Genomic DNA, 19,491 nt, shown 5'->3' with positions numbered 1-19,491 from the left:
ACATTCTCATTTCGTCAATTATTTACAGGAATAGAAACATTCCAACTCGTAAAAAATACAACATCGCACAGCGCAATATTCATAGCAGACGAATTCGGCAACTTGGTGATAAAAAATAAAATAAATTTTTCCATCAAAATACTGCGCAAACTTCCTGTGGACGAAAGCTGTACATCGTCCACTATATTGGCCCCTTATTACAACCAATTTCCAGCAGTATTTTTCTTTTTTTTTGCTTTAATAGCTGCCTCTAAAAAATGAGAAACTTAGTATCATTTACATTGATCTGCTGCGATTGTCGGGAGCGGTGCACATACAGCGCCCTCTGGAAAAAGTGAACAAACGTTGCCACTTCTACATAGTAAAGATTTATCTCCTTCCCTTTAACCTCCCTGGTTGCGAACCTATGTTTGAATGCTGATTTGAAGCTGCTGAAATCCCTCGTTCTCTTCATTTTCATTTCATATATTAAATTTTAAAAATATTTTGATTTTGTGAACCAGAATTGAAAAGCTTTTGAACATTTAGAAAATTTACTTTCAAGTTCAAATTTTCACTACTTTTACTAAAATAATTCCTTTTGTATAGCATTTCTCAAATGGTTCAAAGTTACCTAAGTGGCAAGAAAACTTTGAACCAGTTTTATAATTCATTTTCATGTATAATGGTTTTATGATTATTATTCCATAATTTTGGATAGCTATTGAGTGTTTCAGGAGTTTATCTCCAGTTTGATGCCAATAGATGTAATAACGCAATTGAAACATGAATGCGACATTTAAATTATAGCCATTGTGGACCAAAGTAACCCTGAATGACCGTATATATTTGTAGGTAATTTGTAATGACACATTGATGATAATCGAAAATGACACAGTCATCAAAGCATTCACCTCTATTTAAAATTTATGTTTGAAAGTAAAGCATGTAGTTTTCAAAAATCTATTGGCCAAAAAAATTAGACAATATCTGAAGGCATGTTTGTGATATGTGTCTAATGCCAGAATGAAAATAACATGGATTCAAGTCTAGTGTTTAGTCAGGTATTTTGTGACTTTATCAGTTGACTAATCTTTTGATGGATTATTAAGAAAGATAATAACTAGGAGATGAGAATCACTTTTCTCCTAACGTTTATTGTTACAGTCTAACCACTTTAAAACAACCTCCAAGGGACCTTTAAAATTAATTCGTTTTGACCGTTGTTTGTCTAATCCGTAAAACAATAAACAGCCTATTTTGTAAATACAATAAAGCGGAAATCGCATTTGTCTTAGCAGTAATTCGTTTTCAGCGTGTTAGAACTAACGAGGTTTGACTGTATACAAATTTAAAACTTTTTGATTTGAAAGATAAAATATTTTTGAAAAAATACCAAGTTTCGTTTGCGCATTCATAGATATTTTTCATTGTCTTAGCTGACAAACATTTCCTGTAAATTTGATATTTTAAAAATTTTTGAATTTTTGAATTTTTTTGATATGCTAATGCTATTAGCAAAATTTTCAAGAATAACTTAGAACGGGTAATGTTGTTTTTGTTTTTATTTATGTAGACCAATGGTATGTGCAGAAGAGCATGTACAAGACGGTGAAAGACGCTTCGCAACACCTTGGACAGGTGGAAATTTGTGTGGAAAAGAAACGTAAGTTTTACTTTGAATTAATTTTAAGTAAATAATATGAAAAAAACTATATTTTGATATTGTTTTAATCTACCTCCGTATCTGTTGAGTATTGGATCATTTTTAAATTGATGAACCACAATGTATAGGAAGAGAAGGTATGGGGTGGATGAAAACAAGCTAAATTGCTTATCAATAGCAGCAGGGAATGTAAAAGACATAACTATATTTTAGCAACATTAAATCTGATAAGTAAACCAAGCTGAAACCAGCTGTCGATCTTAGATCTTCTGGAGAGTAAAATGCAAGACCAGTAAACTTATGTCGCGTTCACGGGGAAGATTGACTAGATGTAAACAAAGGAATGGCTGTTTGGCGGTGTCAATCGCATGTTCGGCATCGGGCGAGAACAAGTTAATGCCAAGCGGACGGCGAATGTGAATGCTATTGGTTGACTTTTTTTCTATTCGAAAAAAGTTCCCAAAAGTGGTATGGTGGAGAACCTTCTGGCAACCTCTCATTTATATGAATTGTCACATTTCTAAGAGTTTTGAAGTTTTTGTTGATTGACATAACCCCGCACAGGCCCCCGAAATGATTTTGAATTTAAAAGACAATGTAATATCGTTCTGAAAACACGAACAGATAAACGGGGCTGAAATATTAGAAATATATCTTATTAATCGGTTACAATGTGCAGTACAGATTCATGAGATTTTTATTTGTTGATTTGCAGGAATTGATAATTTTTGAGTTCTACTACTTCTATTGCTACTGTGCGATACCTATGTGCATAGGATGAAACTAAAACTCCCGAATTTTCAAACGCTTATCTTCAAAACGCTGCAACAGAATTTGATTACGTTTCGTATAGTACTACTACTAGTAAGTTACATTGAACTGAAATACATTGAACTGAAAAAAACAATGCTACATATATAATATACACGAGTAATACGCATATACACTGCAATAAAATAATTATTTACGAAAAAAAAACAGCTGGGGAAATTTAATGTATCTAAATTTGTGACAATTTCTATACTATGGCTAATGTTAAATTAAGTGGTCACATTGAGCACCCTCTAAAAATTTGAGTAAGAAGCTGAAATTTTTACAGCATAATACTATTAGTAAGTGTAAAAAAAAAGAGGGAGTGTCTTGGGCTCTAGCTGAAAAAAAGTTTTTTGAACCACTAGGGTGGTTCAAAAAACTTTTTTGTTAGAAAGTGAAAAATACTGTTAGTTTTGTCTTGGGTATTTTCTACAGGTCTACTGGAACTGAGATATATTTTGAGCTCAGTCAGCTTTTATGCTTCGAGCTTTCCTACTTTAGAAAAAAAACACTTTTCGCGTTATTTTGAGATCAGTTTGGATTCCATTGTAAACGTTGAGTGTAGTTACAGATGAAAACAGTCGGAAAAAAACCGGAAAATTTCCGAAAAAAACGGAAAAAAAACCGTTTTTTTTTTCGAAAGAGTAAATTTCCACTTCGAAAAAACTGAAAAAAAAAAAGAATTTTTTTAACTGTTCAGGATTTTAATTAAAATTTTCAGCAAAAAGTGATTAGAAATTTTTCCCATTTAATTTCTGATGCAATTTCCTCCTCCTCCCCCCCCCACTTTTTGTGTTAAAATACTGTCTAACCTTAATGCAAGTTTTTGTATGATAATATAATTTGCATATAGATCAAAAAACGTTTAATAATATTTTTTGAAAAAAAAGCTTAAACCAATAACCTTAATGAAGAATTTATTTTCCTTCTTCATGAAACAAACAAGCATAACATCAACCGCAAAACTATGTTTCTGCTGACTGTGCGAATCAAATGTACAGGATGCGGCAAAAATACCCGGGCAAGCAATTTTCCATGAAACTTATTAAAAATGAATAAATTAACAAAACACAAAAAATAATAATATAGGTAGACCTTTAGCAATCAATAAATTTAATTGGTTTCAAACTAGCAGCCTTTTGCAGTAATACAGAGATGCAACTACTTATTGAATTTTTCATTCAAGGGCCACAAGTCCTTTAATCAACCCTATTCCCTATAAAGCGATTGGTTTAGAGAGTACGTGTAGTTTAGGGTAGACCTTCGACACCTAAATAAACCATACAGTGTAATAAATGGGATTGAGAGCTAGCGAGTAGAGCGTCCACTCAAAAGATAATATCATGTTCAAAAAAAAAAAAAAAGCGCCTTGCACTACTCTTATCTTTTTGCCCATATGAATCGGTGTGGAGTTCAAGGAAAATGTCCAGTTTACATTGCTGAAGTGCTCTTAGGCTTACAGAAGTACAATAACTTCTAAAATGTCCTTCTGGTTCACTTTTTGATTTATTTTACGGCCCTCATCCACAAAAGACTAGAGATTTTTTTCGCTTCTGATTCCATCACAGACCAAGCTTGACTTCGGATTTTGGCGATATTTAACATTTTTTAAGTTGCTTGGCTACAGACCAATTCTTATTGTTTTGGGAGATATGAGCTGGGAGCTGTTTTTTCCCTTAGTCGCACTTATTGGTCACAAATTCCCATCTTACGAAAGACTGCTCTCGTGGAAACCCAAGGATTTCATTGAACTCACTTTTGGATGACCTAACGATTAACTCAAATGTTCATTATTTATTTTGTCAACTTTCCGGACATCGACGATCATTTCCAAGCCACTCGAAACGGCACACCGTTTCAAATACTGTTTGCCGGTGCACAACAAGCAAACGAATTGTCGTTCTACTTGGTTAAACAACTTAAAATAGCAGATATTTTATTTAAAATTGTAAGAAAACCGAAAAACAATACATAAACTAGGAAATATATTGTAAACTATTTTCTAATAAAGTGAGACAAAAATAAATTAGGCACTTATTAAAATGAAATTACCTTTCTTCCACTCGATAATACAATTTTCGTCCGATAATATTTTTGCCGCACCCTGTATACTGCAGTGCTAAAGTGGAATTTGAAGTTGGGCTCAAGCTGAGATAGTGTTTTAAAGTTTGGCTCTTTCATATATTTGATTCAGATTTCTTTTTTTTTTTTCTTTTTTTTTAGTTCTTGATCAAATGACCCTAAAACATTTTATTTATTATGTAAAATACGAAACAGAGAACAACTTGGTTCTAATAACTCAGTTTTGTTCAAAAGTGCTGGTATGACTACTTTTACTACTGTGCTTAGCACGGCCATATGAATAAACTGAAACTCCAGTTTAAGTTTTGTTTCAGCTTAAGAAAAACCAATTTAGTTTTGATTTGGACTTAGACTGGGTTGGAAAAAATCAAAACTCAACAGCTTTTATTTTCAGACAGTAACATTGTATTATTTTTCTTTCAAAAAAAAAAAAAAATAATCATGTTTGAAAGTCGAAAATTTCAATTAATATTTCAAATGTCAAAGGCAATCAAAAATATAAAATGTAATTTTTATGATTGGACACACATTACCCAATATTAATGGTTCAATACGACTGGACTTATTTCTGGTGTTGACCATGAAAGCTCTCAGTTATAAAACAAAAAAATTTTTTTTTTCTAATTAATCTTACTTTTATGTGTATTTCTGTCAAGCAGAAAAAGAAGATGTGTGGATAGCATATATATTTTTTAATGCTTAACCCTTTAAATGTTCCAAGATACACAGAGCTTTTAAGAAACCCTAATTTTATTTATAAAGAAATCAAAATTTCCATTTTTTCCAAATTTTCCCGAAAAAAAAAAAACGGTAAAAAACCGGTTTTTTTCCACCACTTCAAAATTTCCGGAAATTTTACATCTCTAAGTATAGTTAAAGTTATTTTTGCTAAATAATCCTGAGTTAAGCTTATTTGGTTGTAACAAAAAATATTGCGTCTTATCGCTGTTTTGCTTTACTCCATTGCATTTTCCGTCATTTATTTTAAAGTTTCGTGTTTCAACCGAACTTGGGCTCCAATGTTGATATTTTGTCCCCTTTGTAACTTCAAGCCCTATTTGTTCCTTTTCATAATAAATAATGTTCGTTATTATATGGTGCTACGTTTAAAAAAAAAATAGGATTTTTTTAAAGATATTTGAGAGCAATGGCTTGCAGAGTTGAGTTTCAATCTGCATTTGAAGACCTAAGATTTTGCTTAAGGCAGTGAATTGAGACTTTCCATTGGCAGTTCTTCAGATAGTTAATAATCTTGAGCGAATTGCCTCTCAAGCATAAATTTCCTTTTAAATGATGGTTGGCTGGACCCCATAACCTGTTTTACTGAGCAGGAGAATGGAATTGTCCAATAAGAGATATCAGACAGGCAAAAACATAGTCCTGTTAAAATGGTACGTATATCTTAATGGTCATTTTCACACTCTGCTGCTCAGCCCAACACACAATAAGCCCAGCACGCTTCCACCACGCAACACTCCGTAACTTTTATAATAACCACAGCGCTAATAGACCTTGAATACGGTCTATCTTTGACGAATTAATGTCTTTGACAAATGCAGCCTATCTTTTGATCCCCCACCCTGTCCTTACTCACTATTGTCATTATCATACTAACTGATCTAAAATGGTTGTTGTTCCTGTAATATAGAAATCATAGTTTGAATTTATATGCAACTTTGAGCTTGGGCCTTTATAATTTCTACCTATCGGTATTTGGAATGTACACGAAGAGTACAAAATCTACTTTAGGAAATAAGAAAAATTTAAACTTGACTAAAATGTTACAAAATTTTAAGTCAATCCATCAAAGAGACAAAATCGAAACAAATGGTGTAACAATGTACTGAGTTCAACGCCAAATATATATTTTTTTAATTTCTTAACAATTTGAACCTAAATGATTATTTTCCATTCTGCATGTGTTCCGAACGTATCATTTCGTGCACCAAAGTAGAACAATCTTATGTATTTGCACAATGGCACTTGTGAGTAAAACAGGTGACGAAATCTCATAAAAGAAGTTTCAGTTTTCACCATTTGTTTTATCTGGTGAACTATGGTTAACTGGGGAACATTTTACGAAGTTTGTTCAACAGTTAGAACGTTTTATAATCGTTATTAAAAATATAATTTTAGTAATTAAAAGTTCTAAGGATCACCTAAGTTTAGAAATGGTAGATGATCCAAGAAGAAGAAAAGCCACGAAGCTCTGTTATCCACAGAAGAGGAGTTATTGTCATTATGGTGTATGGGAAGTCCAATATAATATAATATTAATAAATTTTGTTTTAAATCAAATTCTTCTATTAATTCAAAATACACTCATGTTTGCGAAAATTGCAACAACATGAAGGACTCATTGGAAAGGAATAAAATTTGTTGCTCATAGTGCTACAAATAAACGATCAAAATTACAGATCAATGAAATAAAAATAACAGGAGTAAATTAACATCGTATGTAAGCTACCCTGCGTAGGTTAGCGTGCCTGTACCGTGACCGTCTCGAATGCCACGCCTGTACACGTTTTGGTGTCGAGTCATAGAGGTGCTGAATGTCACGATTGGGAATAACATCCCATATGGCTTCAATCTTAAACTGAAATTCATCCGTATCCATTGCCGGACGAGACACATGGGTGAGTCTCCGACCAGCGCAATCCAGGACTTGCTCGATGGGCATCATATCCGGAGAACGCGCAGACCGAGGAAGTAGCGTAAAGCACTAGTTTCCTAGGTCGCGTTAACCGCGCCCATCGCCGACGTCAGCGTGCGACGAGTTGAAGAGCAGCGAGGAGCTCCGCCAAAGTGGATTCCTAGGCAACCCCAATCGCGCGCGGGAAATCTGAACGAGTTTTTTTCGCGAGAGAGCAGTTGCGTTGCAAAACTGAAACAAATCGAGACACAAAACGAGAAATGGATCTTGCAACTAAAAAAAGTCTTATTACAGCATTGCTGCTGGAAGAGGAAGAAAATGAAGAACTAATAACATTAAATACAAACAATTGTGAAATTTAATTCGTGTATTTCCAGAGTACGTTGAAGGTGAATTGTTTAAGTAACGTTTTGATCACATATTCTTATTTAGAGGCAGGGAAAATCAAATTATATGCATCGTTTACAGAATAATGAATTTAGTTCATTTTCTTAGACATGAAAACAGTAATTTTTTTTTTATAATTATTAACTTTTAAAATTACCTGGAACATTTATCGATTCTGAAATTGCTTTCCAGCAATTTTCTTTTGCTAGTTGGTCCTTGTATCCTTTCTTCGATACGTTATATAGCACAGGATTCAGCTGAACCATCTCAATAAATGTTTCTTCTGGGAAAAAATCTAGCGACATTTTGATTGGATTACACCGGCGTAGATCTCACGCTTGACGCTGAAATCAAAGTCAAGTTGATTCCGATGTGACGATGCACCACGTCGATTTAGCTCGGGCGCGCATGCGCAGAAGTTTTCTCCTCGGCGGAGAGCCACGCCGAAGACTGGCGCCTTTGCTTCTAGGAAACCAGGGCTTAACCTGCCTCCGGCGTCACAGCGTCCCTGAAGTAGCACTCTCTAATTCGGACTAGATAGAACTACCCTCGATATTCAATAGCGCTCCCGACCATGACGCCCGGAGTTATGCCGGTATGACGTCGGATTACACTCTGGGACGTGACGTTTCCTTGTGTAAAGCCCTGGTTTCCTAGAAGCAAAGGTGCCAGTCTTCGGCGTTGCTCTCCGCCGAGGAGAAAACTTGATTCTTCTGCGCATGCGCGCCCGAGCTAAATCGACGTGGTGCATCGCCACGTGGGAATCAACTTGACTTTGATTTCAGCGTCAAGCGTGAGATCTACGCCGGCGTAATCCAATCAAAATGTCGCTAGATTTTTTTCCCATAAGAAACATTTATTGAGATGGTTCAGCTGAATACTGTGCTATATAACGTATCGAAGAAAGGATACAAGGACCAGCTAGCAAAAGAAAATTGCTTTAAAGCAATTTCAGAATCGATAAATATTCCAGGTAATTTTAAAAGTAATTATTATAAAAAAAATACTGTTTTCATGTCTAAGAAAATGAACTAAATTCATTATTCTGTAAACGATGCATATAATTTGATTTTCCCTGCCTCTAAATAAGAATATGTGATCAAAACGTTACTTAAACAATTCACCTTCAACGTACTCTGGAAATACACGAATTAAAGTTCACAATTGTTTGTATTTAATGTTATTAGTTCTTCATTTTCTTCCTCTTCCAGCAGCAATGCTGTAATAAGACGTTTTTTAGTTGCAAGATCCATTTCTCGTTTTGTCTCTCGATTTGTTTCAGTTTTGCAACGCAACTGCTCTCTCGCGAAAAAAATTCGTTCAGATTTCTCGCGCGCGATTGGGGTTGCCTAGGAATCCACTTTGGCGTAGCTCCTCGCTGCTCTTGAACTCGTCACACGCTGACGTCGGCGATGCGTGCGGTTTAACGTGACGTAGGAAACCAGTGCTTAACGTCTGACGCGTAGACGTCCATCATTATAGTGTAGATTTAATCTGAACTCATCCGAGAAGACGACCTGTTGCTAGTCTGCACCCCAAGGATCATGTTGGTGGGCCCATTGAAGAACGATGGTTGAGGATGAAGGGTATCCTGTGTAGGAGAATCCTTGCATGTGTGCCCTGACTCAGCACACGTTGACGAAACAGAGGATGCAGCAAGTGTGACACCTGTAGCCATATTCCAAAGTTGTGGTAGCGTACGAGAAGACATTATACGATTCATCACTGCTAGGCGGGTGAGGTGTCAGTAATCCCGCGGCGTTGTTTGGTTGCGTGAGTTAGGGGCCTTTCGGCTAATTTCATTGTCCTCTGTCCCTCTTTTATAAATAAGTATCAGAGTTAAGGCGTTATGCCCCATCAGGGCACTGATTTCTCATTACGTAAATTCACCCTCACGCATGCCGATCATATGACCCCATCCGAACTCCGTTACTCGTACGTTGTACGCTCTGCGTTTTGGAAGAGGCATATTGAGTACTAGAGAAACATCTACCATCGGCAGATAATCATACAATGATTTCGAAAAACCTTAACAGTCCTTTATATACAGTCCACGCCGCAGTTCAGAGGGAGGTTCTCGGCCCACGCATGCGCGACGTTTCTGTAATTCTAATCATTCTGTAATTCATATCATATCCTGCTATAGATTTCCTACGAATTTAGTTCATTTACATAATTCCTTCTTAGTGTAGCAATTTTCACAAATATGAGTGTATATTTCAGACAATTTATTTATTATATAGAAAACTCTTAATCCACAATGAAATCTCCCTGTTTAAATTTTTAGCATTATCCGGTACTCCTGTTGTTATGGGTACAGCAGAATGCCTGGTGAACCTGGCTGTTCATTAGGTAAAACTTTTCAAATCTGTGTATGTCTCTAAATTTGAATGTTTGTGTTTATACACTTGTTTGTTTCCACGTCATACAAATCCACGTACCCTAAAGAATTAGAATGTGTTCGTGAAAGCTCAATTATTTTTTGGTATCATTAGAAAGTTTTCATCGAAAATATTAACTTGCTTTTGATTTAACTCATTATATATATATATATATATATATATATATATATATATATATATATATATATATATATATATATATATAATAAAATTAATAAATAATTTTCTTTTCCTTCATTTCTTTGTTATTTTTTTTTTTATAAGAAGGACTTATCCAGTTTTCTTATTTTCGCACTATTTTAATTCAGCAAAAAGCTGTGTAAGGTGGAAATTTTACGAGGTTTGTTCAATAGTTAGAACGTTTTAGAATAATAATTAAAAACCTACTTTTAATAAATAAAAGCTCTAATGCTCAGCTAAATTTAGAAATGGAAGATGATCGAAAAAGAAGAAAAGCTACGAAGCTCTGTTATCCATAGGAGAGGAATTATTGTCATTATAATTATTATTTTTAATTAATTAATTTATTTATTTTTATTTATTTATTTATTTACTTATTTATTACATTCAAGATCATGAAAGATACTTGCAGCTCTTTTTTTTTTTTTTTTTAGAACTTATGATTCTGTTTATTCAAGATTTTTGAAGAATTAAATTTAAACCTCAGTTGCAGTTACCTAATGATAAGTTCAAAAAGTAAAATTTTGACTTTATTAGTGACAGACATACTTACTTCTAAACATCACCTTTAGTTTACTAATACTGATCTTTTTGTAAAGAGTTACCTTTTCCCAGAAGGATTGGAGCTTTAGTTCTTGCATTGATTTAAGATTATATTTTGGAATTTGAATATTTAATTCATTTTTAATTTCGATATCATTCAAAGACATTTTTGAGAATTTCCTTTTTCGAGTACAAGAAGGTTACAACTGATGTATCTGAAGAATCACTTTTGATTTATTGAGAATTATGTTTGTAAGACAATAGTATAGCTTTCACGTACTTGTATGTGCAAGCGGTAATTTCTATAACCATCAAACCATCTCAAGGAACTTTAGCCTGCTTCTGGGAAAGTAGTGGGAAACTGTGAAACGTTCCTATTTCTTTCAGAATCGGAGAATCTGCTGAATTAAGCAATAATACTTATTATTATGAAGCCCATTGGCTCAATGGTCGCGCTTCCACGCCGCAGGCTCGAGGTTGGTTCCCGGATTGAGCATGGTCGACTCAATCGTTCATCCCTTCAGTGGCTAGAAAAAAAATGAGTGCTTGGGAACTAAACCCTGGGGGTTTCGTGTTCAGTTGACCACCTAACCGGATCTTCTACCTTGCACCCCAGAACCCTTGGTCAGGAAAACTCAGTTGGACACATTAGGTCTTGGCTCTCACGGGCTGTCGCGTCACTGTTTTTTTATTTATTTATTTATTTATTTATTTATTTAACAATGATTATAACTGCAATGGTTTTATCAGATGGGTCAAATTAATAAAATAGTGCATAATTTTTTTATTGAGATCATTTATTTTTAAGGTTTCTCTCAAATAAGTATTTTATGTTAATAATAGGAATGAAATATTCAAAAAAGAATAAATTTACCTTTTACCACAAGGTTTTAAAGGGTTACGTTTTATATGTGCGTGCGTGTGTTTGCGTGTCTATGTATACATTATATATAAATACATATATAATGTATATATATATATATATATATATATATATATATATATATATATATATATATATATATATATATATATATATATATATATAGATAGATAGATAGATAGATAGATAGATAGATAGATAGATAGATAGATAGATGGATAGATCTTTTAAAGGATAAGTAGTTACTGGTTTAACTTCATGAACGCAAATACAAAAGTAGGTATTGTCAAGTTACACATTTTTTTTTTTTTTTTTGAAAATTAAAAAAAACATTTTGTTGACAGTAAAATCACTCAAGAACATTGTAGAAACTGCAAAAGGTATAGGAGCGAAGAAATTCATCAAGCACGCCGAACAAGTTGGACTTCTGCCCCTGCTTAGTAATCGTGGAGCATACACAGTATTTGTAGCAAGAGATGCTGCTTTCGAGTCTCTTACCAAAGATCAAGAAAAGACATTAAATGCTACTAAACGATCTCGTAGCAGACCGCCTGTACTCTTATACACTATAGCGGAGGGAAGAATCGAAGCTGAGGATTTTCCTGATACACTTACCACGCTTTATAGAGAAGGATCTGTTCTGATCAAGAAATTTCCAAATAGAGTAAGTGTATCGTATTTTATTAAAACTTCTATGATATTAAGAAATTTCATAACTGCCTGTTGAAATCTGTGATGTGGATTCAAAAGTAAAAGCAATGTTTTTACTTCCTTTTACAAAAAAGAAAGTATTGTATTCGCGAAAAAATTTTCACTCAAAAATCGACCTTAATTTCCATTTTGCTCACTCTCGAATGAATATTGAGTTTTTTTTCCGACCCGACCACACGTGCATATATACATAAGAATGTATCGAGGCCCGAAATATCCATTTTGACGATTTCCGAGTTAATTACAACGAGTTTTCTCGTGACGTCTGTATGTGCGTATGTGTGTATGTATGTTGCATAGCTCACACAAGAACGGTATGTCCTAGAAAGATGAAATTTGGTACGTAGACTCCTAGTGGAGTCTAGTTGTGCACCCCCCTCCCTTTTGGTTGCATTCGGGTGTTTTTAAAGGGGTCTTTTGCCACTTTTTGGGGGGAAATCGTTGTTAAATTCGATGAAAACTAAAGTGGTGTTATAATTTGGCGGACACCTGGCGATAGATCGCTAGTCTTTTGGTCGCCAAGTTTTGTCGCCAACTTGGCGACAAATTTGGCAATTTTTTTCTTTTTAAATTCTGGTTTCAATTTGACCACTGTTAGTGATATTAAGAGAGTAAACTATTGAATCACATTAAAATTGCCAATAATGGAGAAATAACATTAAATTTAACCCTTAACTTGTGCTGTGAGGTATCTTTCACCTCACAAAAGTCCGACATTTGCATTCAAACGTTTTGTAATGCTTACACGTTCAGCTTTATATTGTATACTATATATAGTCACCTCAAAGTAACTGTAGGATTTCTTACTGTTATTTCTGGGATTAGATCTTACTGTTTCACTGTTTCTCTAAGGAATTAATTTTGCTTTGAAAGAAGAAGTTTTTCGTACAACACCGAAACACGTGTATACAAATTTTATCGCTATTTATAAATGAAATGTTGATTGAAAAAAAATCATTTCAGCCGAAAAGTCAACATTATATTGCTAACTAAAAGCAATGTTTCCTAGTTCTGCAAAATTAATTTTAAATTACCTTAAATGTTTAACGACATTCTTCAAATCTTTAGTTGAACGTATTTTTTGATTTAATTAGTTTTTCATTCATTCGTTTTATTACTTTGCTTTGAAATATCATGTGTCCCTGATAAAACTTTTAGGAAATTAAACACGTTTTCGACAAATATTTCTTGAAACTGCATGTGCCCGATTACTGGAAGCATTCGTTTTGAAAAAATTCATGCAATGTTTTATTAAGTTTGAGCGACAGAAAATCTAACCCAAAATTTTTTTCACTTCTGTTGAAAATACTGAACCTTACTTTTCAAAGTTTCCAGCTGCTGCATATATTTAACATGATCCAAGTAAGTTACCTACAGTAATTTATTAAAACATATTGCTCTTATGAAGTTGTTTTTATTGCAGCTTCTTGCTGTTAACTGTATACCTCTAGTTGCCACAAATTTAGAAGCAACTAATGGATTGATTCACGTAACCGAATCGTTGCTTCTGCCTCCCGGAAGAACTACAATAACAGATTTACTTGCACGAACCCCCACATTGAGCACAACTGGTACTATATTGGTAAGAGCACAACTAGGCAACGATTTGAGGGACAAGAAACCAATTACTGTATTTGCACCTACTGATGAAGCATGGGAGTCTTTGCCACAAACATTCATGGACGCTTTGATGGAACATCCAAGTGCATTGAAAGGTTTGTGAGTTTTAATGATAACGATCCTTAATTATTTGTTACGTTGTTTAAATCTGATCAAAGAGTACCACTGGCAAATTAGAAAATGTTTTTAAACGCTCGTATTTCTATAATCAATTGAACATTTTTTAAAATTATCTCTTAGGTTTGAACCGCTTATTTTAAGCCTTTTAGGTACATTAAACCTGCTAGATAAAAAAAACCCATTGTTTCCGTTAATATTATCCAATAAGGTGTCGATATGACTTTTAAATTAGTGCTTACATTTCTTTTTATGCTTTCATGCATTTCAGTGATCACTCTGGAAAATTAATTTTAAATACTTTGACACAACCTAAGTTCATTGATACTACTGATTATGGAAAAGACTCCTTTAGTTTTTAAAAATTATCTCTCTTTTTGCTTAGCTATTTTTTAAGGGATAGATATCTCTCTCTGCTCTGTTGTCAATTGAAGTCCAGTAAAGTGACTATCGGGAAAGTATGGATTCAGTTCAGTGAACAGCTCACTATGATGAAAGTGAAAAGTATTATGAAAGTTACGAAAACTCCAGCATTAATAAAGCTATTCATCAGTTCTTTTACAGTATCATGTCATTGAAGATGTATGGTGCCCTGCTATAGCATCAGGAGGTGGTGAAATGAAAACTCTAGAAGGAAGTACAGTTCAGATTACATGCAACTCATCCGGCCATTATGTGAATGGAGCATTAATTGTACACAGAGGTCTCGCTGCCGGGAACGGCTATGTTCACCACATCAATTCTGTTCTCATTCCTCAGAGAGGTAAACAATTTGGCTCTCTTAAAACAGCCGTATATAGATGTGCCTAAACGAACTATTTCACATCAATGATTATCAGAAATAATGAGCAAACAAATTCTTAAATTACGTCAAAGAACTTTCCCGATGGAAATAAGATGGTTTATTGAGACGCTACTTTTAGTTACGTAACATAGCATTCTACAGGATGGTTATAATTAAAGTTACCCTGTTTAGACCCCTCTAGTGACCGTTCTACGAATCGGATTTCGATGAAACTTAGAATATAGATTATATAGACCATGGGGAGCAGGATTATGCAATAAAAAAATAGTCCAAAAATCGACGATAGGGGGCGCTCTACACACGTAAAACATCCAGCAACAACAATGTTGTGTATGAACAGTCACTGCATCCCGATTACATTACCATATGGTGTGCTTTCACTGGTGATTTCATCCTCGGTCCCTATTTCTTCGAGGAACCTTCCACCCTAAGGTTCTAAAAGGTAATCCGTCACAGGTCCCTGATATTGAGCACTTCTTCAGCAGCAAGTCATTCCTGATTTGCTACAACGAGCGTGTTTGGACTCAACTGTCTTTATGCAAGATGGTGCACCACCTCACATTGCTCGTCCAGTAAAGGCACTGCTTCGTATGCATTTCGGTGATGACAGGACAATTTCTAGACATTTTTCTACAGCTTGGCCCCCACGATCGCTGGACCTAAATCCGTGGGGCTTCTGGTTGTGGGGCTTCCTGAAAGATCGGGTCTATGGTGAAAGCATACGGACGGTGCCTGAATTAAAAGACAGCATACATGATCTCATGTATGCTTGAGTTGAAAGAGGAGAAATTCCTAGATTAGCACACTGCCAATAAGTTATTGGTAGCGAAAACCGTCTTGCCTCACCCCTATTTTAACAAACGGAATCGTTTAAGCTTCAATCCATCGGAAGTCAACTTATCAAAGCCACTCTACAGCTCGCTTTCAAAACTTTGACAACGTATTTCCACTTTGCTTTGTACATAACTATTATTTTCTAATTGATTGATATCTTTAGGTTGCTTGACGTTTAAGGCATAGTTTCTATACTCTGAATTCATATATTTTTCTTTTCTTTAAGTTTTCTGGACTAAATAGTACACATTTTATTTTTTAGTCAGATCCGTCTCGGAATATCTACAAGATCAGTCGTTTAACTACTTTCTAAAACTGGCTGAAGTAGGTGGCATACTTCCCTTGCTTCAACGTCAAGACATTTACACGTTGTTTATCCCAGATGATGAAGCTTTTGAAAGTAAGTAGCATATACATATGAAGAATTTTGTTTTGTGAACTATACCAATGTCAAAACTTATAAAGCAAAAATTTTGCATGAGATAAAAATGCGCGTAATTAATGAAATGTTGCAAATTTTTGCACTCGTTTACAAGAGGTACAGTCGACCTTCCGTACCTCTAAAGCCTTCCGTAGGTGCATTCTTATTGCAATTTTCTCTTCTCTGGCATCAGTGACGCTTCCAGCGGCAGAATGTCAAGCAGCAAAGTGTCATTAGTTTTACTTATTATAAAGCAACTGTTCTTAAATAAATAAAAATCAATTATTAAAATTAAAATGAATTTAACTTAGCTTTAAAAAGCTTCAAACATGCGACGCATCAAACCATATCAGAAAAGAGTGCGCGACTAGCAGAACTGGCTCAGTTGATTGAGACTAATGACAAAAGCTGGTTTTATGACTAAGGTAGGCGCGGGTAATAAGGCCTACCTAAGGGAGATTTGGAATAAAATGGAAAGAAAAGGATCCGAATCAGCAAATTGCAAATTTAATTAATGTACCATTCAATTACTACACGAAAATAACAAAAAACAGCCTTTCTTGCCGAAAACGAACATAAAATTAATTATTTAAAAAACCTTGCAATTAGGCCTTATTATACTACGGTAGGGTAATAAGGCCTAATATTTTAACACTCGCAAATAATCAAAATAAGCTATTAACATTGATAATTGAGATCATTTGTAATATCCTTAAGCATTACTCATGCTGAAAATCTTCAAAATAACAAAAAAAAAAAAAAAAAAAAATACCAGCCGTCAGGGCACTCAAAAATATCTTCTTCATCGGCTGTCAAACCGACGCATTGCTCATGATGATACCACCTGTTGCATTTTGAACAGGGCCTCATGTCAATCATTTTATCCTCCTCACAAGCGTGACAGTACCAACTAGCATCGTTTTTTTTATCGTCTTTCTTTGAGGGTTGACGTCATTTTTTGCTTTTTTCTCTTTTCTATATTTTTCAAACAGTTCTTTGGTGACCTTATTTCCTCGATAATTAATAGATTTTCTTCTTAAAATTGATGTTTTTTCAGTATTTTTCACTGGAGTACGCATAAGCTCCTGAAATGCTTTTTTTTTTAGTTGAGCTAGTGGTACATTGTCCTCTTCATCGTCCGAACTAGAACCGTAAACCATGCCGTACGTCGTTCCAGGAGGTTTGTTTGGGGTACTATTAATTATTTCATCTTGTGCTGTCGATGTGGAAGGCCTTGGGGTTATTGGCGTGAGGGAGGTGCGAGGTTGCGATTTTTTTTCTTGAAATTTGTCAGCTTCGGGAGCTGGAATTTCTGTTAATACAGACGGAGCAAAAGCTGTTTCTGAAATAGCCTGTAGATTTAATGGATACAAACCAGTGGCTTTAAAGCCGCTTATAATGTTACTATGTGTCATGCATTTAGACCAGACATTTGAAAGAATAACATTAAACTGTGCCTTGGTGAGCTTTTTGTCTGGGTTTTGTTCCATAAATGATAAAACTTCTGCATCCCAGTGGTGTTCGAATGATCGATGGACGGCTTTATCAAGGGGTTGGAGTTCATGAGTGATGTTCGAAGGTAAACAGTATAATGATACATCGAGAGAATCGGCGACTTCAACGATTGTTAAGTCTAGGTGACAAACCGCTCCATCAAATATTAAAAGGGACTTTCCTGAACTTTTAAATCTAGATAGGTGTTTTAGAAATTCTGTAAAAAGTTCATTAGTCATATAACCTTTTGTAGATTTTTCTACCAAAGAACCCGGTGGCAAATTGTCATATAATTCTGCCTTCAACCGTTTGCCTTTAAATATTATCATTGGTGGTGTAACAGTACCAAATGCATTTACACATCCAGCTATTGTGACACTTTCGGCGTGTTCCGAATACTGTAAATGCACTCTTTTAATCCCCTTCTTTGCCAAAACAGTCTGCTGGTGGTGAATTGTGAGACGGCAGCCTTTCTCATCCATGTTGTATATTCTTTCAGGATGACTTCTCAAGTCCAGATTATCATAAATTTCATTCAGTCTGTTAAAGTGATCATTAACGATAAATTTGTTAAGCTTTTGAGCTCTGGCCGGGTTCATAAATTTAGCTTTTCGTCTAGATATTTCCGGGTGTCTTTTCATAAATGCTTTAAACCAATCTTTACCAGCAACTTTAGCAAGTTTATTAAAATTATGCTGTATGTTATTAAGCTCACAAAATTTATAAACCAAGCGTCGGAAAATACGTGGTGTCACAGGTAACCCTACTTCAGCAAACCTCAAAATTCTGATGACAAGATCAGCTTCCTGGTCATCACTGAGAATAGATTTTCTACCAAGTGTTTTTTTTTTCAAACTTCCGGTCTGGAGATGGTTTCTAATGGTTCTCCTGGGAACATTATACCTCACAGCTGCTTTATATGAGCTCAGCATACCTCTTCTTACTGCTTGGACAGCCGACACTAAGTCATTATCAGACCACAGTGCTCGTTTGGGGGGCATCGTGATGTAGGCACTAAAATAAGAATTAACCAAGTCGTAAACAGCCGAAATTACTAATAAACACTCATACCATGTTGAGAAAGGTTCAAAATAAGATGCACAGCTGAAAAACTACGTTACAAAAAAAGGAGTATAATAAGACCTACGGTCAACTTTCGTAGGCCTTATTAGCCGCTGACGTCGAATTTAAAAAAATACAAAAAAGTACAATAATTCAATCATATTATTTCATTCAGACATGAAATATCGATAGAAGCATTCAAGATAGATAACTGTAGCGCAAAACTATGCATAAAAGTATGATATTACAAAAAATACTTATATTTCAATCTCACGATTTTTTATTATTCATGTCTTACAAGCGTTCCGTGAAAATGAATCTGGGCTCGCTGGTCAAAACAACTGAGCATGGCGTTGCGACCAGTTTGAAGTGCCATCTGGGAGTGTAAACTATCTAGGATAGCGTTTTTGAGCGGCTACAACCATTTTAAATTATATTTTCGCTGTTTAGGCCTTATTACCCGACAGGCCTTAATACCCGCACCTACCTTACTCAGTTAAATGGGATAAAATTACGTGTTATGATGCATTTTTGCTCGTATTTGTGTTATTTGCAGCTAAAACCACATAAGTTATTTCAATTGCAATATTTTTTTGCATGAATTTAAAATCTCTCGACTTCCTTTTTAAAAGAAACTCTCGGTTTATTTTCCTGTTAAAGACAATGTTTTTGAATCTATAGCGTCAACTGGAATAATAGGATGCATGGGGTGAATAGAAACAAAACCTATTACAGTAAAACCTGTGAAGTTGACCTCCCTTGTAAGTAGACCGCTTTTTTCAGGCACGGAATTAGCCGTTATCATATAAATCAACCTCTGTAAGTTGACCACCTGTTTA

At 34.8% G+C, this 19,491-nt stretch overlaps 1 protein-coding gene across 3 annotated transcripts in view; it reads left to right on the top strand.

The window, feature by feature from the left end:
* The window catches only part of LOC129218273 (periostin-like), a 55,515-nt gene that overhangs the window by 11,229 nt on the left and 24,795 nt on the right, over positions 1-19,491 (top strand). For all 3 annotated transcript variants that reach the window (XM_054852504.1, XM_054852502.1, XM_054852503.1), the window contains exons 3-8: positions 1,556-1,645; positions 9,868-9,932; positions 11,933-12,252; positions 13,723-14,014; positions 14,590-14,799; positions 15,938-16,075. In XM_054852504.1, coding sequence (XP_054708479.1) covers positions 1,556-1,645; positions 9,868-9,932; positions 11,933-12,252; positions 13,723-14,014; positions 14,590-14,799; positions 15,938-16,075 — 1,115 coding nt within the window. The remainder of the gene's footprint in view (positions 1-1,555; positions 1,646-9,867; positions 9,933-11,932; positions 12,253-13,722; positions 14,015-14,589; positions 14,800-15,937; positions 16,076-19,491) is intronic.

The sequence above is a fragment of the Uloborus diversus genome, chromosome 3 (assembly GCF_026930045.1).
Source record: "Uloborus diversus isolate 005 chromosome 3, Udiv.v.3.1, whole genome shotgun sequence".
NCBI lineage: Eukaryota > Metazoa > Arthropoda > Arachnida > Araneae > Uloboridae > Uloborus > Uloborus diversus.
This window is presented reverse-complemented; position numbering and strand designations above follow the sequence as displayed.